Source organism: Physcomitrium patens, chromosome 12 (genome assembly GCF_059467195.1).
Source record: "Physcomitrium patens ecotype Gransden chromosome 12, ASM5946719v1, whole genome shotgun sequence".
NCBI lineage: Eukaryota > Viridiplantae > Streptophyta > Bryopsida > Funariales > Funariaceae > Physcomitrium > Physcomitrium patens.
Genome location: NC_143421.1, coordinates 11584846 through 11608758, shown reverse-complemented (window position 1 = coordinate 11608758; position 23913 = coordinate 11584846). Strand labels below are relative to the sequence as shown.

The following is a 23913-nucleotide window of genomic DNA, read 5'->3' as shown; positions in this document are numbered from 1 at the left end:
CAAAGATGATATAATATTAAACTAGAATGGCTATTGCTAAAGATAAGAAGACTAGAAAATCTTGAAATAAGACTAAAGACTAAAAAAATGTTGACAAAAATAAAGAATACTCCACTCTTCCTTCTATATATACTCTCTAATTAGAAGCTATCTAGCAATCTTCTATAGGACCTCAAACATGTGTTGACTTTGATAGAGACATGTCTTAACTTATAAAGTAAGGTATCTTTATGTGTGCGACATTGTTAGCTTATTCTACAAGCTATTAACACATGTGATATGTGGTTAACTTGTTGACTAAGTTTTTAACCTATCAATCAACTACAAACATATATGAAGTCAAAATAATATTTATGAATCTTCTAAAAAGCTTCTTTAAAAGATATTATAAAATTAATCTATATTTACATATTTCTTTTTAATCATATAGATAAATATTGAAATAAGTATATATATTTGTGATACCATGCCTTCTCTTTTTTATGATTAAATCCACAAAATATCATTCATCTATGGTGGTATAAACCTCTTAATTAAATAATACTTAATCATTGCTTAATATGTAATTCTTTGAATCACTTTTTATGGCTCTATTCTTGGCCTTACATATAATTATTATGTTTCAATCCTTGTTGCATTTTTGCACATTATTTTGTTTCACAACTTCTATGTTGTTGCTTTTAGAATTTGTAATGATAAGATTAGAACAATAAAAGATAGGTGAAAAATATTAAAGTTAAAAATATATATATATATATATATATATATATATATATCTTAAAGTTCAAATTAGAATAAATTTAATAAATTAATAAAAATATATTTAGTTATATACAATTAATTAAAATTATACAAGTAACCATAAGGACAAAAGATTAGGACATATGAATATAAAGAGATGGAGAAAGCAGAATTTGATAGTATTAAGTATCTAATATAAGGTCAAAAGTTTTTAATTCTATTGTTGTTGATACATAAATTCTTTCTAAATCATCTATGAATATAAACTATTTTTTTAACTTACTATTTTATTTATTTATTTATTTATTTATTTATTTATTTTAATCTAAGTCCAAATCTTATAGACTCTATTGAAATGAAGTTACATACAATCCAACTTAAACTAGTAAGTGCACAATTCTTCTTAATAAGAAATTTATCTACACTTATCAATTTTAAGATAAGAAAGATTATATCTAAAAAAATATTATCGAATTAATATTTAATAAGAAAATTTATCATTGGTGATAATACATCTTCTCCAAACTAAAGCTAAGTCCAAAGAAAAGCTTTAGACCTAGTAGAATTAAAATAATATATTTAAGATTGCAAGTGATTTGATGATCTAAATGGACACAAATATATCCTAAGTGTATATTAATATACATAAATCTATTTGAAGGTAATTGAAGTCTTTTATATCTTAATAAAGATGAACTATTGTTGCAATTATTTTTTTTGTAATTTTTTTTCTTTAATTTTTATTACAAAAATTATATTACATTATATATATAATTGCCTTATAAATGAGTCAATTATATATATATATATATATATATATATATTCTGCTATGATTTTGAATAATTAGATATGCAAAATTACACACCATACTTTTGTGAGATGCTTTACTGTGTTGTTATGTACATATTATTCTGCACTTTTTGAAGAGTATTGCTACTTCTGGATCTCAGGTTTTTATAAGAGTTGTTTTATAATTTTCCTTTTCCAATGTTTGATAAGTCAAGTTTGTCCAATAAAAAATCCACTGTTGTTGAATTCAGTAAATAGAAGTTATCTCCATTTAGTTTCTTGTATGCCAATAAGCTTTTACCTTACAAAGATGCTATGTGATATTCTGACTTCTTCAAATGCTTTTGGACATCTTTACTATACTTATTCCTTAGATAAGATTTATGTTACTTTTGTGATTGTTGTAAATAATAACAAAATCCTGCACTTCACTCTCAATTATGAAGAAACAGTTTTAATGAAGTTGGATTTTGCAAATTGCCCTCAAATCTTGTACAATCTGCTTCAATCGATCAAAATGGTTTGTGGTACTCTGAATATCTTACTGATCAAAACTTTCCATTTGAAACAATGTTATAATATTCTCATTGTACTTCGATTCCCTTCACAAAAATAAAGTATAAACACCAAAAGATCTCCAAGAGCACAAAAATGTAACAACCTATAAACAACCATGCCAATCATTATACCAACAATCGTTGCTCTACTACAATGAGTCTACAAGACACATGAGACAAGTCATGCAGTTCTCGATTCACTTCTACCATTTTCTATTCTTTTGGCAACAAATAATACAACTTGCAACAACAATTACCTTTACGTAAGATTCACCACATCTACGTGCAGACCAAATCTACAACTGCATCATTCTTGCAGCAGCCCAGCTCTTAGAGAAAGCTGAAAATGAAGTATTGGTGCCTCTGATCACAATTAAAAGGCTCTAGATCGTACATACATGACACATGCATTAGCTAGAACAATATCTCACTGCCAACAAGCCGATTCTCATGAAACACTGCAGTTCATTTTGAAACCAAGGACATATGATGAAGCATGATAATGTTTGATAGCTCGGAAAGTATTTCAACATTCTTTTTATCTATCTATCTATCTATGTATCTATCTATCATTGTATAACTTTTGATTTGCTTCATAATTTAGATTCTAAAGTTGATAACTACCTCCGTCATTCCATCGCCCAAGCACAGGCTCCCAACTCCATGTTTCAACAACTGAAACAACGAATGGCTCGGGAAACGTAGCTGGAGTTAAATAATAAAATTCAGGAGAAGATGCAGGAGCCACAGCAGTGCCCAAAATATCATGCACTGTGTAATAGTTGCTTGTGAACGTTTTCACAAGCACCTCACTCACGCCACAACCATGGCCATCCTGCCATCGCAAAGGTCCCAATCTGGGATCTTTACTCTAGTTTCTTTTATCTGTGTGTTCATATCGGCGGGTTGATGCAAACCCTAGACTCATTTGTAAGGCAATTATTGTTCGGCGAGAACATCATCTAGTACCTTGGATAAGGATTCAAGTCAAGTAAGATATGGCACAGTAGTCCAGGCGACCACTCGACGATCCAGCTCTTGACAGCCTGCCCTTGGGGGGACTTCAACGCTAGAGCTGTTATCCCCGAACTAAACTTCCAGTCTCAGCTTCCACACCTGCAGTGTTTTCACTGCTCGCGTCCTTCGTAAGAGCTCCGTTCACTGTCGGAACCAAACTTTTCACTGCGAGTAGGTCCTTGCCATTCAAGACATTCTGCACAGGTTTGCTCGCAGGAAAAGTATTGCACAGGGACTCCAGTGGGAACAACACCAAAAGATCCATCGTAGTCTGCACACCCCAACGCAACAGCGCCTTCTCCGAGTCTGCAGCTGCCGAAGAAAGTGTAATTCCCCGCACAGTCAGCGAGTCGAATGTGGCAACGAAAGACCTCCCTGATCTAACCGAAAATTCCCCTCAACGCTACCTACTCAAATAAGAAATGCTCGCAGAATCGCTGCGACAGAAACCACAACTCGTGTCTGATTCCTACGATCAAGACCAATTCCGCAACTTCCAGCACATCTGCGTGAACTTGAAAACAACAACCACACTAGAGACAACTCAGATCTTTGACAGCGGCAAAAACACGTGCAATTTCTCTCGCCCACCACAGTCGAATTGGTCAACCGGTGGGGAATTCACAGCCTCTTACTACCGTCAAGTTCTAGCATGAAGAAGAAGAAGAAGTAGGAAATTCTTGTTTCACCTCCACGTTGGAATATAGAAATTTCCGAGTTGCCAATAACAAGTGCGACTACAATCCACCACTAAGTTACAAGGAAAAGCATGCGAATCTGGCCCGACGATGAAGAGGAAATCATGGGAGACTGTGCATAAAGCTGGGGGTGGTATTGATGGTCGACGAGGGTGGTGCGCAGAGATGTGCATGGTCCGAGGGAATGAATGAGTGATGATGCGACGAAGCAGGTGTGGACTAACTTAAAGGTGGTGCTATGGAGAATCCCCATCTGCGAAACTAGAGGCGCGCAGTCGCAGCGGAAAGCTGGCCTCAGCGTGTGGACGATACCCACTCTCTCTGCGGGTCCGTCGGTTACTGGCCCCTCTTTCCCCGGATATGGATCCCCGCGCGTGGCTTTGGAGCCCGTTGGGAGGGTATGGATGGATGAAAATTGGGGATGCATTCGTGCGTTCAACACGGTGACTATACCTTTCCCCTCGGCTTTGGGTGCTAGAGGACGGCTTTGGAAGCCGTTGATGGCAAACGAATGAGAGGAGGAGGTTTCACATGGATTACGTTATTAGAGTATAATTTTTACAAATTAATCACGTTATTATTAAAGAGTAAAATTTAATAGGATCGACTAAAGGATTTTTAGAAAAACTAAAACTGTGTGTGTGTCTCTCTCTCTACATATATGTATATATATATTTTGATGTGTTAAGATGTGGCATTTAAGCTCTTAGGACCATTAGTATCACATGTAAGTACCTTATAAATGCTTGTGTGTGTATGTATGATACCACATAAATGCTTCAAGAGCTTATTATTTTACATCCTAATATCAATAATAACCTCTAAAATACCTTTAAGTTGTGTTTTGGCAATCATATAGCCAAAATTTGGCTTCAATTTTAAATAAAGCATTGTTTCTTTTTTGATGAGTGGACAAGATGAAAATTGGTTTTAATAAATTGATAAACCTATAATAGGTCTTTACAACTAAGAACATATATAGAGCATTATTTTTAGAATGAGTTTCAAGAAAATAAAATTTTAAATAATCACATTTTATAAGTTTAAGCTTAATCTTTTCTGTACAATCTAATGCAAATTTTTTTATTTTTTTTATTTTTTTTTGAATACTACTTGAAGATCTAAAACCAAGCTAGATAGAAAAACTTTACAACATTTAGATTAATATTAAAAAATTAAAAAATTATATTATATATTTATTTTTAACTAAAAATATATACATTTAATAGAGAATTTATATATATAAATAAGAGGTTATAATATAGACTTTATGCAAGTTTTGCATGCATAAATAAAAGAAATTGTATATATAAAGATGTAAATATAAACAAAGATATTTTTAGAAAATATAGATTATATATACTATTTTATCTATTTCTATTTTTATAAAATTTCTATGTTTAAAAGTGGTACTATTTAAAAATCTTGTGCAATAAATATAGTTTATTTTTAAAAAATGATGCTAAATTGGTATGATTTTTTTTTACATATTTTAATAAATAACTTATTTCATAAATTTATATTATTATTTTATTTTATAATTTTAACTTCTTTTTTTAGATTTTATTTTTCTTTATTTTTATTGATTTTTTATTATTTTTTATTTTTTATTATTTTCTTAACCTTTATTATAAATCATAATGATTCATTCTTAGTTCCTCTTTACTACGATAATATATAAAATCCGCATTTGCATCTAATATCTATCTCCAATATTTTTAGTCAATTATTCCAATTCTTCTGCAAAAATTTGTATTCCAATATTGCATTCTTTAGCAATAGAAATTAAGATGCATACATCCTCTAAAATATCTTATGTCAAAATATCCTTGCCAAACATCTATTTCTTAAAGATTGCAAAAAGTTTTGTTTTCTTCAATTTATTTATGTCATTGTTTAGAACTTTGTGATATAAATTAATCTATTATATAAAATGCAAGAGGCAATTATGCAACGATTTGGTAATCACAAACTAAAATTAGGTAATTTTTGTATGATAGCCTCTTACATTTTATGTGCAATATGCTCTTTTATGTTAAAAATTCTTTTTCTACCTACCTCTTGTTAAGAATAAGTCGTTCTATAAAAACGAATATTGATGTTAATATTATTTTAGAATTTTTTTAGCATATTCAAGAATCAAAATGGTTATTTATAGAATTAAAACCAACACTAATACTTAAATTAATGTGAAATTAAGTAAATATAGGAATAAATTTGTTCTTCAAATAGTTTAAGATTGTACAGGTAAATAAAACCAAAGGCTTCAGAAAGATAGAAGTCAAAATTTCAATCAAGTCAAGATCAGTATGTAGAGGAACAAAAGAAACAGGATTAAGTTTGTAAATTTTCTTATCAAATAACATATCTTAGGAAACACGTCAGTAAAGCTTGAAGACTGGAGTATTTTAGCAAAGTCTACAGCTTTGAAACCCACCCTAAAAATCATTAACAAAGCAAACATTAAACAGACACGTCGAGTAGCGTTTGTTTCAGAAAATGGTAGATCCAGATCGCAAGATCACGTAAATCAACTCAAGGTTCAATTATAACTGCTAGGCCTCCGTAGAGAGAATACGCATGTTGTGATAAAAACAAGCAAGCAAGGCAGATCAACTTGTGGAAGAGTTGGAAGTTGACAGATTTGGCGAAGTGAGGCCAGGGCATGGTGATCTGTCTTGTTCTGTGAGAACTGAATCTGAGCTATAAGACAATCGTAAAGAATTCGAACAGGGATTTCAGGGTGCCATGCTAGATCCAATTTGAAGCACTACAGTCCGAGGACGAGAACATTGACTCATTGGACAACGGGGGAACAGCTTGTCGAGTTTGTGAGATTGAAGATATGCATGTTTTTGTGTGCTCTGATGAAGATCACATCTCATAAACGCACCCCATTTGCAGCGGACTATTTTGATCACGTGGCTAGTTTTTGAAAGTTCATGGCGGGATAGTTATGTGAACCGCTTAAAAACAAGCCGCACCAAGCAGCAAGCGGTGGATCTAGATTTTGAATCTAGTCATTGTATCTCAAGGAACAACGATAATGGTGTTCCTTGTGCGGTTCTTTACATGGATGGTTGAGCAGCTTCAGAAGTGTATCGATCCTCAAATTTCTTGAGTCGGAGTCATGCAAAAAAGCTAAGATGGAGAGTACAGTTCGCTTGATCATCATTCCCAGGAGGAACTGAAAGTATGGGAAGTTTCCTGTACGAAGCAGTGTTCCAAACGACGGCAACAGTCCTAAGGCAGTGACCCTGCGTGGAGATCGCTGGCGATTCATTTGGTGGGTCAGATTTTGTAGATTGTCTAGAGAAGCTCGTGAATTATCCGAATACTAAAGACATAGTCTTGATTGGTGAAATTGGAGGCTCTGTCGAAAGAGAGGTAACTTCATTCATCAGGGAAAGTGGTACGCAAAAGCCAGCGGTGACATTTATCGCTGGTAAAGTTGCTCCTCCTGGTAGGCAAATGGGACCATGCCGGAAGCTTTCTTGCTTCTTAACGTGATTTCAAGTGTATTGCGGTGGTGTTCGCAGGCGCAATTAAAAAGAGAAGCATGGCTAGTTCTTCAATAAACTAACTAACACCAATAAGTTGAAGATTAAAAGAAAAAAGTAGAACAAGAAGATACTACAATGGATTCTAAAGGTCTTAATAGTAGAAAGAACTCTAAGAAGGATTCTATATTATGAACAGAAAAATAAAAATGTTATAATAGTGTTAACTATTTGATTTTCAAAGGGGGTACACTTCCTTATGTTTCAGTATTAAAAAATAAAGGAAAGTCCGTGTCTGCACATAGAAAGCAGTCGGTATCTAAGGCGAGGTTTCTGGAAATTGTGAACAGCGTCGAGAGAGGCTGCCCAGATCTTGTCACAAAGGTCGCAGCCTCATGACCATGTCATGCTTAGGTCCATTATTGGATCCTCGCTTGGCTGATCATCATCTTCGCAACCTAACAGTCAACAAGGTCAGTTACATCGCCTTCTTTTGATTAGATTCCTTCTGCACGCAACTGCTTCCCTTCTCTCACAACTCCATCTTTCCCGCTGCAGCGTAGATTCCAACGCGCAGACAGATCCAGCTTGTTTCTCAGTCTCACTTAATATATACTTGGAACTCTCGAAGCAAAGAGGGACGATACCTGCAGAAAGCGAATAGGCGCAAGCTGGACTGTATTCAAAAGAGCGACTGCTTCAACTTTAAGACTAAGAACATTTGTTGGCGAAGGATATGCCGGCTTTGCATGGAGACGAGGTAGACGATTGAAACCAGCAGGTACAGTTCATCGAAAGAGGAGCAGAGATTCCAATTTCAGCTGCTGGTCAGTCTGAAGAGGCATCTTTCCACTTACCGACAGACTCAGTATTGGTATTTCGTTACCCCCTTGTTGTTGCCCGGCTCCTGAGCATTTGATTATGGCGAACATATTTTCAGGATGGGTGTCATCTTAGTGATTCACCCGATATTTAAGTGGCGTCTGGGTTGTATAGGCACGGTACCAGCAGCTCTTCTTGTTTTTTGTAATCTTCGCAATATAGTGACGCACACAGTGAGGTGGTGAGCTATGGCAACAAGAACGTTGGAACAGGATCACTAAGCGATGGATTGGCAGCGACGATCAGGGAAATCGAAACTCGATAGGTTCGGTCAGTTCTTGGTAAAGACCACTCTAGATGTTATGGATGTGGCGAGCGCAACACTAGGGTACAGCGATAGCTCCAGAGAACTCATCAGCGGAAAAATTATGGATAAAGTCGAGGACGATCTGGGAACTAAGTTTTATGAGGAGCTTTGCAATCGGCCAACTATTTTGAAGAACATCCACTACTGTCAATCAGGTTCGATTTTCTGTTCTCCTCAGTGACTTGTGTGATCTGCGACGCAGTCCATATTCTCAGTTACTAACCGACCGATGAAACCAGATAAAGTAGATTTGCGTTCATCTAGGGGAGTGCGAACAAACAAGAATGCAAGTACATGCAGAAAGAGCCTGAAGCACAGCCAAGCCAGATCGAGCTGTAAATTGTCATTTAATGTAACCGATTTTTTATTGAATCAGATATGACATCGATAGCCAAATCCCACAAGCTACTCAGGACGGAAACATTGCATACATCCAACCCCACCACAAGCGCATATGCGGAACGGCCGCCGTCTATCCTCAACCACGACTACTTAGTGCTGGAAATGGGCTACGGTGCCGACATGGGTGAGACGATGTACATACGAGCCGAGAAGACTAAGTTCGAAGAGGGAGACGCAGGAATTATCATCGCCGTCGACTTGGATTTCGAGAGAACGGAGGGCCAGGCACTGCTCATCACCATACAATGCCTGGATAAGAGAATAGGATTGCGAGCCTTGCAAGACATTCTTGGTGAACACAACCCCGACTACACTCTGCGAGATCAAAACTGCTGGAAGTATGCTCGCTGGACCGCACGGCGGCTGCTGCAGGAGTGCAGGCAGGATCGAAGCAACCTGAGCCGCGAGGAGCACCGAATGCTGCAGGTGGAGGAGGAGACCATGGAATCCCGCATCGCCCGCTCTCATGTGAGGCGAATGGGGCACTGCGTCTACAAGGGCCTCAACCGATTGTGGCATTCCTTTCACAACTCAACTGACTAACTATTTATTTGTGTTTGTAGGTTATTAGTAGGTTACTAGTAGGTTAAAAATTTGGCCAACAGATTGGCTATATGGCACACATGTAGGTAACTTGTTTTACAAGTTAGACACATCCATTTGTGATTAAATTATATGTAATATAAATTTTGATGCATCTATTTCTATCAAAAAATGGCCTTAAATTTTTTGACAACATACATTAAGAGATTCAACAAATATTATTTTTGAGCTATGTTTATTTTGCAATTGTATTACGATTTATAATAATATTAGATAGTATGTTGAAATTTTATATAATATAAGAATAATTTTTTCTGATATTTAATATTTAATAGTTAATATATTTTTAAATGAATAATTATTGTATAAATTTCCATATGTGAATTAAAAAAAAATGTCAAAGAGATAATAAGTGCCAAAATTTTAGAATTGATTCAATACTAAAAGTTACAACATTAAAATTAAAATTTTAAAATATAAAATTTTAAAATTTATAAGAAAAAAAAATTTTATTTAACATATAATCTTAGAAGTTATAAAATTTATTTTCTAAAAAATATCTTTGTTCTAAATTTAAATGGTTTTATTTTTCAATTTTACAAAAATGTAGTTTAATTTTTGTTCCTTGACTTCTAAAAACACATGAAAAATACAGAAGAAAATATCTATTAATCAATATAATAGTTTTAGAAATCATAAAAAGAAATGAGGTAGTGCAATGACATATGTGTAATAACCTCCAACTTGGTGCATGCATCTATTCATAATGAGGTTTATAAACTTTTCTTTCTCATTCAAAACTATTGAAAAAGCTTGCTCTTATCTATCCTATAATCGTATTTGTGCTTGAGGTTTCAAATTGAATCACGTCCAAGATATTTGCAATTTTTCAATTATATACCAAATCTACATGCATTTTTGAACAAGGACCTTTGCATGGTTGTGCCAAGTTGGCTGTAAGAGGCAAGTGCCTCACCAAGTAACTCAACAGCGAGTTGCAATAGTCTTTCCACCCAAATTGCACAACTGCAAAGTTGGTTTGATACAGTGCTTCTTTAAATAGATTGGATGGTGTTTTGGGTAATAGAACGAAGACTTTTAAAACAGACGGGTATATCTTGTAGGCAAGACTCTCTACTTGAGAAAATTGGCAGCTGTGACTTTTAACATTGGCAACATGGTTGTGACTTGTGGAGAGGAATGGGTCTGCAACAGCTGCTGGTGAAGCTCTTCCATTGAACTCTAGTTCGCTCGGAGAGGCTGTGGCACAACTAGAACCTGGGCATTTTTAACGGATAGTCATTGAGAAGGAAGCAATGTAGACAAGGAAGCAATCGAAGCCTTGAACTAACTTCTCATTAGCCGGGAGAATTCCTAGCGAAGTACAGATCTGGTTTAGACTTTGATGGGGAGGAGATTGGTGACTTTCTGATTAATCAACCGCAGCGTCGGGTGATGTTTATGCGCTGGAGCCGACATCGATTTTTATTTTTATTTTTGGGTGAATTTAGTTTTGGTTTGGCCGCTTGGGTTCTACTACGGAATGCCGGTTGATACCTGTACCACGTGATCTGTGACGTTTGGGTCTGGAGTGAGTTTGTTATTGATATGTAGTTTCAATGCATGAGGTTTCCTTCATGGTATTAAATTTGAGTGGGAGGTAGAGGACGGTTGGCCAGGAGTCGAGTGTAGATATGCATCCGATCGGAGCTTCGGAGTCACCGCGGCGTTGACCATTACGGTAGAGCATGAGTCAGAAGGGTGTAAACTTCTTGTCAAAGCTCTTTTTGACGTGTCCAGAGATCAACGAATCTCCCAAGACTCTAAAAAATATTGAAGCATGTAGATCTCAGTATCTGATTGGATGCTAGTTGCCCGAGAAGGGAAAATTACCATCTCCAAAACCTTGTGTCCAAGGTTCAAGCATTGGATTGGCATTTTGAGATCAAACTGGTGAAGCTAGTAAGAGTGGATCTAGTCCTGATAATGCGAAGAAGAGCTGCGTGGGGACCGTCGCAGTGTAGTGCGGCATTCACAAGGAGGGCTTGCGAGCAACAAGGTACAAGCAACAGACTTTTTGGGCCAATGTGTCACAAGACCTAACAGCAACAGGCACCCTGGGAAAAAGCAATTTTGCACATTATGTGGCATTTGAACCACAACCCAGACGGCTCTCCTTATCAAGCAATTTCGATCAGTAGTCAACGATGTGGGATTTGTAGGTAGAAGCGAAGGCGGCGCAAGCGACGAAAAAGTCTCCATGAGGAAGCACTAGACTTGGCAAAACCGCACCGGACACGTAGTTCGAAGGGAGAAAGGACGGCACTCACTAAATGAACTCATCGAAAGTGATTTATCAATATTGTTCAGCTGTCAGAGCTCGTGCTACTTATCTTAGAAAGGGAAATAATGCTAGCGTACTTAAGTGATTGGTAGTACGGTATTGCCTCTTTCCTTCTAGACCTTCATGTTTTCATAGCCAACTTATTGATGAATGAGCATCTGGAAAGTTAAGCGGTTCCTTGATAATTAGATGAAATGTTTGATGTCGCATTAGGAATGGTAGGTGCTCACAGTGACTTCTTCACCCATGAAGCACTATAATACCTCAGCTACTTTGTTGTAACCTTGACGGGATTGTCAAGGGGGTGTAGAATAGGTACCCAGCCTGTACCCGGTGCTGGATGAGCAGAAAATCCAAAATGCCTGCCCTTACTAAAGTATTGTAACAAAAAAATGTTTATCAAGTTGTCCGAAAATGATGTTTTCTGTTGTCATTTTTTTATTTTTTTTATTGTTTTAACATTTAATCCTGATCGCTTATTGCCAACATTTTAAGGTATCCTATCAGTTTTTTTTTTTTTTTTTGTCATTGAGTTGCACAAACTTTAAGACAAATAGACATCATCTATCTCTGTTGACATGCATGTATGACAAACAAATGAAGTAGAGAGGTCAAAGTGTGAGTGTGGCATCTCCTTTGTGAAATTGGTTGCTAAAATCTACAATCATTTGAAAATTATTTTTATTTTTATTTTTGTAACATAACGATGTTTATTCTAGTTGAATCTAAATTGAAAATCTATTCTTCTTCTTCTTCTTTCCTTGTAAATGAAAATTCTCATTAAAAAGGGCTGACATTGAACAATGTACATTTTAAGTACAAAATATAAACACTCTTTGAGAGTTTTGAAATAATAAGTAGAGCATTATGGGTTAAAACTGTCTACTTTAGTTTTGATGATATGGGCAATATTTGGAACTAGAAATGAAAGAAAGTGCTTTTATACAATTTATAGAATCAAAACAGGTGATTAACATAAAATCTAACCATTGGCTAATGATCACGAAATGATCAATATGATGGTGTTTATTATTATTATTATTAGTAGTAGTAGTAGTAGCACAATGATAATAAAATATAACTTCTTCGATGCATATTTTGATTAATAATAATGTTTTGCTTGGTTGATTGATTTGTTTATTTATTTATTTACTTATTAATACCATGTGATTCTTTAACTTTTTCTTTTTCTTATATTTTAAACATCACATTTTGTACTTTTTAGATATACTTTAGAAAATTCTCTCATGTGCATGTGTATATATATATATATATATATATATTACATATACTGAATATTACGTATGATACATTAGAGTAGCTGGTCTTCCCAGAATGAACCCACAACCAAGTAAAAAAACTTATAAAATTACAAGAAACCTAATTGTAAACTAAAAATTCAAAAAAATATCAAAGTTTGGATATGGATGGCATTTAAATAATTGGAGAAAATTTTGTTTATTAAATAAAATCAGTCACTTTTAAATGCAAGAAAACGAAAAAAAAACAAGAAAGAAAGAAAGAAATCAAGCAATAAATAAAATAGATGATCATGGTTCAAAAGTGCTTCAGAGTAACGAATAAGCTGTTTGTTGATTCTCTCTCAGCTCTATTTCAGAAAAATAAAAAAATAAAAAAATAAAAGATAAGATAAATAGACAAATCAATCGATAAAACAGTTAACAACACTAATTAGCGCACCATGACCTGGCAATGATGTCACGAAAAGCGCTGATGAACTCGAGCCACCTCCATGGAAGAAAAAAAAGGGGGGGGGGGAGACACCTTGGGGAATCCGCCAAGCCAGCACTGCACTGCTACAACTGCAGAAGTAGTGGTGCACATTCATTCACTCACTCACTCACTGCGATAAGGTAGTGACGGAAGGGAAGGGAGGGCTTCCACCTCCACCTCCAGCTCACCCCAGCACTAATTATCTAACTAAACCCCAGACAAAAAAAATTAAATATATATATATATATATATATATATATGATAAGAATGAATATACACAGCTCCGCCATGGCACACCGTACCTGTGCGACCAGCTTCGCCACACACACACACTTGCACTCACGAATGAATGAATGAACGAGCGAACGGTTTGGCAAGCCTCGAACTTTCGCGACTGTCTGGATTGGTTTCCGACGAATCCGAGGCGAAATAATATGGAACTGAACCTCAATTCGAACTCGCTGCTGGGCCCAGCTGGGTGGGTGGGTGGGTGGAGACAGCCATCATCGTAGACACCCACCTGTTGTTTCACCTGTTGTTTATTTGTTTATTTGTTTATTCTTTCATTCCTTTGTATTCTTTCTTTCTTTCTTGTTTGGGCTTCCTGTGGGATTTCAAAACCAGGATGCAGGGTATTGGTAGTTCATTTTGAGAAAGGCGGGGGGGGGGGGGATTTCCAGTTGAGCACGAGATGGAGCAACAACAGTGTGGAAGGCTCGACTTTCGAAACCCTAATCCAGGGTGCCAGAGCGATCGATCGCGAGACACGGAATGAGATTTGAAGCTCCTCCGCCTGTTTGTTGTGCTCGTGTGTTTGTGTGCTTGTGTGCTCGTGCGTGTGTTGACTATGCGCATGCTGTACAGCTTCGAAGCTGGATTATGATTTGACTTTGGGCTCCTGTGCCCACTTGACAATTTTTTTCTGTCGCTGAGCTCGCAATGCTACGCCATGAAATGATAAAGTCAACCAGTTCTTCTGTTGTCTACTCCGCTGTTTGTCTATGATTATTTTATGGGGTCTAGAGAATTTTGTTGCTGTGGCATTATTGGTGTTTTAGAAAATTTTAAAAAGAATGATTGATATGTTTGAACAGAGAAGAAAAAGGATCAATTTGGGACTTGCTGAAAATGTATTCTCATTTCCATGTTGTATGAAAACAGTGTCTTTGTTCTGAGGGAAAAAGGGTTATGGTAGTATTATCGTTACTGTTGTTGTTGTTGAATATTATTTGACTATGTTATAAACCTTAAAACGGAGACAAGGGACTCAATGCTTACCTTCCAAAATGAATGTGGTGTTGAGATTGGAAGAATGAATTACTGTGATGTCATGTGTCATCTCCACGTAAGGTGTTTATATCTTTATGAATGTGTATAATAATAGAGAAATGGAATAATCCTTTAGAAAAATACCCATTTTGAATTTTGAATCATTTTAAATCCCCTGGGGTATGCGTTAGGCACTTCTAAGCTTGCTCATCAAACTGTATGAGACTCTTCGTATTCCACTGAAGCACGATCCAAGTTAAAGAAGTAGATGTTGAAAACAAAGTTCAAGGAGCGTATGCTAGAAATCACACCAAAATGAAAAAAATAATATGGATGAGGTTCACATCCAATGCATTAACGTGATAAAGTGCCAAAAGTTTCATATTATTGTTTTTAACCGTATCATGTGGGGAAACGGAGAAATATTAAGGTTGGTAACATGATTGAATCGTTGCTAAAATACAATGTACACAGAATTGAACATACTTTCCAAAACAAAAGGTGTCAGTACTAAAACGTGTCAGTGTTTCAGTCTTTGCAAAGGACAGATTTGTTTTCGGTAAGATACATGTATATATATATATATATGTTTATATATGTATTGATAGATAGCTAAATCTAAATCCTGTATGCACTCTAATTAATACAAAGATATCGCATGTGCGTTTTTTGCAAACTCAACTTAACATTATTTTATTTCGAAGACAGCTCTTACACCAAACTGAATATTACAGTTGACAAAGCACTAATAAAAGTTTTGCCAATCAAGGAACGTGTTTTCAGCCCTTTGTTTATAATTCTTCGTAGTTTGTCTTTCACGTGAAATCCTTCCTCCCCCCATCACATAAGTACAAAAACTCATGATTTGAATCCTATAGAAATGAACGAAGAAAATAAAATAAATACAGATTTACAAATATACACAACATGAATATAGGATGCGTAAAACAGGGCTGCCCTGCAATGAACAATGTGTGAGTTGAAACACAAAGCGCTGACTGGCGGCCCCGAAAAAACCCAATCACCTCTGTAAAGCATATATGGTGGCGTCTTGAGAAGGGACTCCGAGGAAACCGTTGTGTCACGTTTCGTCGCATTCGGGGCGGACACAGAAATTACCGGCGAAGGGCGATGGAGATAAAGTGGCTACTATTCTTACAACACTGCCTCGGGCTTCCGACTCCAGTGCGCACTAACTGCGGAGATTGGCTGCGATGCAGCGCCGCAACGTCCGCGTGCGCCTTCCCGTAGCTTGTCTCTCGCTTGCGCCGTTGTCATTCATCAGAGGCTCGCCTCAGTCCATCACCCACTTCGCCTCCGCGTAGTGCCGTCCACTCGGTCTCGCGACATCTCCTCTTGCGTCGTCACCAGGTACAATTCCAGTAGCTCTCGTGCCCTGTGATTTTTGATAGCAGTCTGTGACTTTTGCCAAACTGGTTCGCTGCCAGTTACCCCCCCCCCCCCCCCCCCCCCCCCCCCTTCCCCCTGATAGTCTTGTAGTTCCAGTGAGTGTCCTTCGTGCTCATGTTGGTGAATGCTAGAGTGCTGAGGAGCGAGAGTGTTGTCGTGAGAAGCTCGTGAGTGTCGTTCGGTTGGAGTCTGTTCCAGGGCATTGATGTCTTGGCTCGGATCAGATTTTGCTTCATCGATTTGCTGGTCAGAGCATGTGATGTGGTAGTGAGGGTGAGCTGTGCTAGTTCCTAGCGTTTGTTAGGGTTGAATGTTGCGCGCTAGTTTTCTGTAATTTGACCAATGAGATGTTGGGAGAAGTTGATGAAACTTGGAATAGGGCTATACTCGTGGTTCGCTGAACCCGACGTTCCGCCTCGTTGTTGAACCTTTTTGGGGTTGACGTGTGAATCCGTGCTATGAATGTGGTGTCAGCGAAGTGATAACCTGCAATTATTCTTCGGTCTATTTTTGTCACTTCTGTCAAGTTGTGTTTTGGGAGGAGCAGTGTAACGCTTTCGTTCTGAAACTTAGATTGTTCCTACTGTAGTATAGCTATATCCTGCTAGTGTGGAGAGAGGGATAGATAGAGCGAGGTACACATACACCTTCCGTGCTTCAAGGTCTAACTCCTAATGAGATAAATGTCATTAGTAATACAAACCTCACTTGGTGTGCTTGTCAATGCTATGCCCAATTCTTGTTCGAATGCATAGAGTTGCCAATTTCGAAATGTTTGCTGAAACCAAATTAGTCCCAAGCTCCGGAGATCTCCTTCCTCGGTAGAATTGAACCTACAAATTTACGTGTTAAGATTAGTTGTGCTGATACGATGATCAACGCTGCAAGCGTCTGGCTCGCTGGGTTGCAGAAGTAGTCAGTCATAGTTCAGATCGACGTGCGCTCCGAAATCCTGGCCACTTGGAAATTGCACATGATTCGCAGACCTCCGATAGTGTACGTGGTTTGAGTTTGAGAACATTACTTTTTAGTTGCATTGGCACTTTCCGGAGTTGCTGCTAAATACTTTTCCTTGTAACAAACAAGTGTACAAGTTCCGACTTGTGCTGCTTCTTGCCCCTTGCGGCAGTTTAGCCATTGGATTTGGTTTTTTTTTTTTTTTCTTTTTTTTTTTTTTTGCTTTCTTCTTTCTTTTTTCGCGTGCTATTAGTTCCTTTGATGCTTTCGTTCAGGTTGCCAAATTCTTGTGAGTGAGTTTCTACAGTGCGTAAAGTCTATTAGGTTTTGTAAATCATCTCCGAATTTTCCGCAAACGTTGTGAAATCTTTACTTGCAATGCTGAAGAACCATTTGCGTATTATATTTGCAGAAATCTACTGCAAGGGAAACAAACAGTGTCAGCTTGGGATGCCATGTGGAAGGAACATATAGGAATAATCCATCAACTAAAAGCAACCAGGATTATATTCCGTTGTTTAATGGCACTGAGGATAGTACCGCATCCTGTACACTTTCTACTATAAGTACTACGGATTTGCAAACTAGTACTGTGTGAGGAACCGAGTTTAGACAAATCAATGTCAGGATTTCCACTTCCTGCCCACTTCCAAACGTAAAATCAAATGTTCATTTTTATGGCACCGAGGGGATATGCTACCCCCACTGTGAACAAGTAGAGATTCGTCAAGTTTAAGCGTTTAATTTGGGTGAATTTTCCGAATCGGCCATTTTCTGTCATTTCATTGATTATAACTGGACGCTGTAACTTAGGCTTGTACAAAGATTTTAATTTCGGTACTCACTTAGCAAGTACGGTTAAAAGGTATAGAAAGCAGGTTAAGCTGGCGCCCATCGGGATCTCCCAGCTCCAACTCGACTGCGAGTATCCTCCAGTCCCTTCCGATGGAGCGGGACTGGAAGAGGGGTACCGCAATTCCGAGGAGATGGGTACATTACTGGCTCATCCCCCCAATTCGGACGTGACGAATGGAAGCCGAGATCCCACTCATGTACTCCTGAGTCCCCGAGTTGGCGGCACAAACAACCCGTTTCATCCCATGAGCAGGAGGTCGTTGTCCCAGAAACGCATGCAGGAGCCGTCGCCGCATCTTCTTTTGAAGCTGTTCAAGAGTCAGCGTAGTCTTGAGGATGAAGACCCCCCACACGACTTAGACTTGAGGGCGGAGCTTAACGATGACGACAGCGGAAAAGATCACAAGAAGGATCATGGTCATGTTTCAATGTTCGGAGACAACGCAGTGTTGCAACATTGTAGCAGCAGCCTCTCTGGTCATTTTGGGGGTCCCAAGAAGAACTGGCGACAATCAGCCTTTTACTTCTCTACCCTCCTGATTATCATATTCTTCCTGCTCAAGATCATGTACGTGGGGTTGTTTTCCGCTCAGGACCATTCTCCAGACGTCTTGGAGGTAATTCGTTTTACTTCTATTCAGAAACCCTAAGCTCTGTTCATTCTGAGAGATTAGAGTTTGCGCTGTTTCTGCAGTTAAAGCATCTACGATGTGAGTAGAATGCCTCAAACCCCTGTGGTGCTTTGGAAGAATGATAACAAAGCTTGCAACGGTTTCTCGAATTGTTTATCGGCCATCCAGGTTGCTCTGATTACACGCATAGCTAATAGCGTGAACTCTTACCTTTGCAGTACCATGATAGGACGATTTTATTGAATCCTTTTAAACTGGAATCAAGTAACGCCATCGATGAGAGCAAGAATGGCAATATCCTTGCCAGTTCCTCAATTCTGAAGATGCCCAATCGGCGAGGCATCCCGGAACAGTTTAGTCAGGTGATAACCTTGGACTCCATCTTGACATGTCGGCTTCTAGTATTTTCTCTGATGAGGCGGTATTGATGACTTGGGGTGTGTGATGAAGTTGTTGGAATTGGAGGTCTATTATTTTTTGCATTCACATGCGTCTTGGGAGCTTGTACTGATATTGTTTAGGGTTTCCTACCTTGCGGGAACAGGCTTCAGGTCCTGGTGATCTGTGGGGAAAGCCAGCCAGTCAGATGTATGGCCAGTGCATCGATCGAGCTAAGAAGGCAGAGAGTAAGTGTATCACTTTTCTGTACCAGAATGCTTACCTTCGTGCAATTCTAGGAGATGAAGTAGACGTGAATGCGGTACCATTGTTGGTGAATTCTTGTGAAGGAATTCTTTCTGTTGATTTCTGTGAAGTCTCACTGAATCTGCTATTTTCGTTTGGTTTCTCAGAGCCTGGAGTAGCGACAAATGGATACATTCTAGTAAATGCAAATGGCGGTTTGAATCAGATGCGTGCAGGAGTGAGTGTTGGATTATCAAACTCTACTACTGCTTCTTCTTTTTTTTTTCTTCTTCTTCGGTTTTTTTTTTTTTTTTTTTTTTTTTTTTTTCGTTTTGTTTTGTTTTGTTTTGTTTTTTTTTTAAAAAAAATTCTTTGGTCATGAATTGTATCTCACCACCAGGAATGTTTGTCTGCAGATTTGTGACATGGTGGCAATTGCTAAGCTGATGAATGCTACACTTGTCACCCCCAAACTTGACCACAGCTCTTTCTGGGCAGATCCAAGGTCTGCACGCGTTCTCTTGTCTGCTTGGTTTGTTACAACTAAATTGCTATCATGCTCTTCAGCTGTTATCGGTCCTTCCAATGGCCGTTTCTCATAGTTTGCTAACGTAATGAGTCGATTCGTTTTTTGTGAACTGAATGCAATATTACTTTCTTGCAGTGAATTTAAGGACATTTTTGACTTGAAATATTTCATCGAATCGCTCGGAGAAGACGTCAATATTGTGGACGCTTTACCACCACATCTCGCCCAGCTTGAGCCTGTGACTAAAGCGCCCGTCTCTTGGTCGAAGGTGAAGTTTTTTGTCCACACACAATGTATGAAACGTCTTCGTTCGATGTTTGTTTCCGCAAATATTTATTATAGAACCTGTTGTAGGTGCATGGTGTCGTGATGCGAGGGCTGACGTCCTTATCATTCAACGTGAACAGGCATCTTACTACGAGAAGGAACTGCTACCCCTCCTTAAGCAGAGCAAGGTGCTGTACTTCACTCACGCCGACTCAAGGCTGGCAAACAATGATCTGCCTGATTATGTGCAGCATCTGAGATGTCGAGTCAACTACCAAGCGCTCCAGTACTCGGAACCCATTCGACGATTGGCGAGCACCCTCACCAATCGCATGCGTAAGAAGGGTCCTTACTTAGCTTTGCATCTGAGATTCGAGAAGGATATGCTCGCGTTTACAGGATGTGCGCATGGTCTCTCCAACAAGGAGGCCGATGAGCTGAAGCAAATGCGTTACGAAGTCAAACATTGGAAGGAGAAAGAGATCGATGGAGAGGAGAAGCGTAAGCTGGGTGGCTGCCCTCTCACTCCCCACGAAGTAGCCCTAATGCTGAAAGCTTTAGGGTATCCATCCTCAACTCAAATCTACATCGTGGCTGGGGAAATCTATGGACAAGGTGCTATGGATAGTCTTCACAAAGAGTTTCCGAACGTGTATAATCATGCTACGCTTTCAACGGAGGCAGAGCTGGCTTCCTTGAAGAAGTATCAAAATCGGCTTGCTGGCCTAGACTACATGGTGGCCTTAGAGAGTGATGTATTCATTTATACGTATGATGGAAATATGGCCAAAGCTGTGAAGGGCCACCGACAGTTCGAGGGTTACCGGAAGACCATTAGCCCTGACAGGTTTGTTTGCACCATACGTAAACTCCTTTTTCCTTAGAATGCATTGTGTATTATAATGGATCAATTCTAGAAATTAAATGTTTTCTGTGCTCGACTGCGGTTGTGTTAACCCTGGGCTGTTGTGGCTTTCAATTGTGATTGCAGGCAGCAGCTAGTGAAGCTGATCGACGACTATGAAGGAGGCGCCATCGCGTGGAAGAATTTTGAAGGCCAGGTGCGCAAGATCCACAGCAACCGAATAGGGGCGCCGCGCTGGCGAATGCCTGGAGAATCGCCCAAGTTAGAGGAGAATTTCTACTCCAACCCTTACCCAGGTTGTATTTGCAAGAAGGATCCTCCGAACCGACGTTTCCTCCGAAGACCGTGAAGATCAGAGCTGGTATCTTCATCATCTAATTGCTCAAGTATGCAAGCGCATGGTTACATGTGAGTTTTTTGTCGTCGATTTATTCATTGCGAATAGGAGTGCGAGCTGGGCGTGGACCCGACGTTAAGCACCGTAAAAGTCTTCCTGATGGTCTTCTACAATCACCGCAAGGAGTTTTTAGCTATAGACTGCAGGCCCAGATCCAGGTTCATGCAGTTACAGTTACAAATTCCTTATGGGGTTATAATTTTTTTCCAAAAAAATATTCATGGGGGTAACCGTGAGGCTTTTTTCACACTTGATTGGCCACGATATAAAGTTCCCTGAAGCGTGTTCACCCCAAGCCCCGAAGAGATTAGCTTGTGACTAGTATTAAGTTCTGGCTGACCAACCGTCCACAGGAATGCAACGGAACCGATTCCTGAATTCCACTGCTGGTGTCAGTGTATGGTCGCCCCTTAGACATCCTCCATAGGTTCTTGCTCATTTACCGGGTACTTCCCCATTAATTGTAAATTCAATAAAAACCTGATATTCTGGAAATCGGCAGTCTACTTTTGCACACTTGTGTGATCTTTATTCACAAGACTATCTTCTTCTGTGGTCGCCATTCTGTTTCACCGACTGCTGGTAAGAAAAAGGATTGATAAGTAGTGCCAACATGGTCTACACAACAAGTTTCTTAGTTACTGATCCAACATCCCAATCAGTAAGAATAGACCTAGATTGCATGAATTCATTGCCGTCAACTAGACTTGGTGATATGAACACATTACGTGCGATCGGAATCACATTATTACAAGTAGAAATGGTTCACAGAATCAGAAACAAGCCAAATCACTTTAATATGAATCACTAGACGATCGTCTTGTCAGACGGTGACACAGCTGGTGATGAGTAAGGCCATTGAACATCCTCTATATCGAGACCAATGCATGATCCAGTTCAGGTCAGGGCTCTTCGATCTAGTGAAGAAAACATATGGTTCTCGTGGAGTATTGTGACTGCAAGTCTTTGGGTATTCGTGTCTGTGTGGGATGTGTTACCCTGCATGAATGTTCAAGAAGACGAAGTCCATATCGATATCTGAACTCCCATTATTCCACATTTTCTGCTCATTCCACATCCAGATCTCAGAGTGTTTGTATAGTACTTCGGAGTGATTCGTTATTAGTAACCATAACTGTCACACAAACAGATTGTAACAATAGCTAGTCACACCCTGTCTAAGGGGTGCAACCCTTCTAGATGCACCCTTCTCGACGGTATAAACCACATGTGTTAATACACAATAACAATCAAGAATGTTTATTACTTATTACTGAACTTAATGTTGATCATAAAATTTTACATACAAGTTCCAATATGATATTAGAGCTTGTTTGTTTTCTGAGAACTTCATTTTTTTAAGAAAAGTAGTAAAATAGGAAGAGGTTGTGTCAAAGATTTTCTTCATAGAAACTAAGGCACCAATAAACCTCCTATCTAAAAAAACATGGCTACAAATAGCTTTTCTATCAAAGATTGGCTAAGATTTGATGGCTCCTTGTATACTATATGTTACAAATGAAGTTTGAAATAGAAGAAATGTAGGAGCTTGTTTTTGATAAAGAAAAAGAACCGATACCTATTCCAAAAACAAATGCAATAATATAAACTCCTCCAACAAATCATGTTGCAATACTTATGTAGAAAAAGAAATACCACGTTCTTGCAACTATTTGGGATTGTGTTGATAACACTATCTTTTCACATGTTGGAGCATGTAAAATTACTGATAATATATGGTTAGTTCTAGAAAAACACATACTCAGCCAATGACATTGTCACTCAAGTATATCTACACAAAAAATTCATAATAGAAAGGATGCAAGCAAACAAATCAATCATGCAATATTTACATAACTTCAAAATTCTACTCCAATAATGCCACTTTGTTAGAATGATAATTCTATTACAAATGAAAATACTCACTCTAATGAAATTTTAGCCATCACAATATAACATCATAATATAAATATTACATAGAATAAAAAATTCAACTCTTCAACATTAATTGCAATTCTTCAACAAGAAGAAATAACCATAAAAGGCTCATCTTCAAAATCACAAGTTCTTTTTATAAGTTATAAAAAAATAAGACAAGTTATAACAACAATCTACATTAAAATCTAATATAAGAAATCCAAAATTTTCCAAAATTAAGTCAAAACTAATAATCCAATGTTTTTATTGTAAAAAGATGGGACATTAGGAATTAAATTATTCAAACAAAAAAAAGTTACAAATACCACAATTACAATATATATGTCAAGAATATAAAACTCAAAGAATTAAAATATCACTACACCCTTGTGTCACTTAAAAAGACTAGAAAATCACTTAAAGGTGATATAATATTAAATTAGAATGGCTACTGCCAAAGACAAGAAGACTAGAAAGTCTTGAAACAAAACTAACAACTAGATGACATTGATAAGAATAAAGAGAGCTTGACTCTTGCCTCCATATATACTCTTAACTAGGACCTACGTAGCAATATTCTAAAGGACCTTCAAAATATATTGACTTTATAAGATATATATCTTAACTTGAAAGGTAATTTTTTTATATGTGAGCTACATAGTTAACTTTTTTTGCA

At 38.0% G+C, this 23913-nt stretch overlaps 2 protein-coding genes across 2 annotated transcripts; one reads left to right on the top strand and one right to left on the bottom strand.

The window, feature by feature from the left end:
* Positions 1–2573: 2573 nt before the first annotated feature.
* LOC112289317 (uncharacterized) lies at positions 2574–4047 on the bottom strand. The gene is made up of 2 exons (XM_024534446.3): positions 3795–4047; positions 2574–3417 (listed from the first exon to the last, which is right to left on the bottom strand). The coding sequence occupies exons 1-2, from the start codon at positions 3974–3976 to the stop codon at positions 3216–3218; spliced, it is 384 nt and encodes a 127-aa protein (XP_024390214.1). The 5' UTR covers positions 3977–4047; the 3' UTR covers positions 2574–3215.
* Positions 4048–16016: 11969 nt separating this feature from the next.
* LOC112289479 (protein FRIABLE 1) lies at positions 16017–21815 on the top strand. Its single transcript, XM_073537931.2, has 9 exons — positions 16017–16155; positions 17564–18623; positions 18857–19000; positions 19183–19264; positions 19430–19500; positions 19679–19767; positions 19927–20059; positions 20199–20905; positions 21050–21815. The coding sequence occupies exons 2-9, from the start codon at positions 18138–18140 to the stop codon at positions 21270–21272; spliced, it is 1935 nt and encodes a 644-aa protein (XP_073394032.1). The 5' UTR covers positions 16017–16155; positions 17564–18137; the 3' UTR covers positions 21273–21815.
* The last annotated feature ends 2098 nt before the right edge of the window (positions 21816–23913 follow it).

Coding starts and splice junctions, on each gene's coding strand:
- LOC112289317 (XM_024534446.3), bottom strand. CDS start 3,976: ATGCACATCTCTGCGCACCACCCTCGTCGACCATCAATACCACCCCCA. Junction 3,418..3,794: donor TTCTATATTCCAACGTGGAG/GTGAAACAAGAA, acceptor TTTCTTCGGCAG/CTGCAGACTCGGAGAAGGCG.
- LOC112289479 (XM_073537931.2), top strand. CDS start 18,138: ATGGGTACATTACTGGCTCATCCCCCCAATTCGGACGTGACGAATGGA. Junction 19,001..19,182: donor TCCCGGAACAGTTTAGTCAG/GTGATAACCTTG, acceptor TTGCGGGAACAG/GCTTCAGGTCCTGGTGATCT. Junction 20,060..20,198: donor CGCCCGTCTCTTGGTCGAAG/GTGAAGTTTTTT, acceptor CAACGTGAACAG/GCATCTTACTACGAGAAGGA.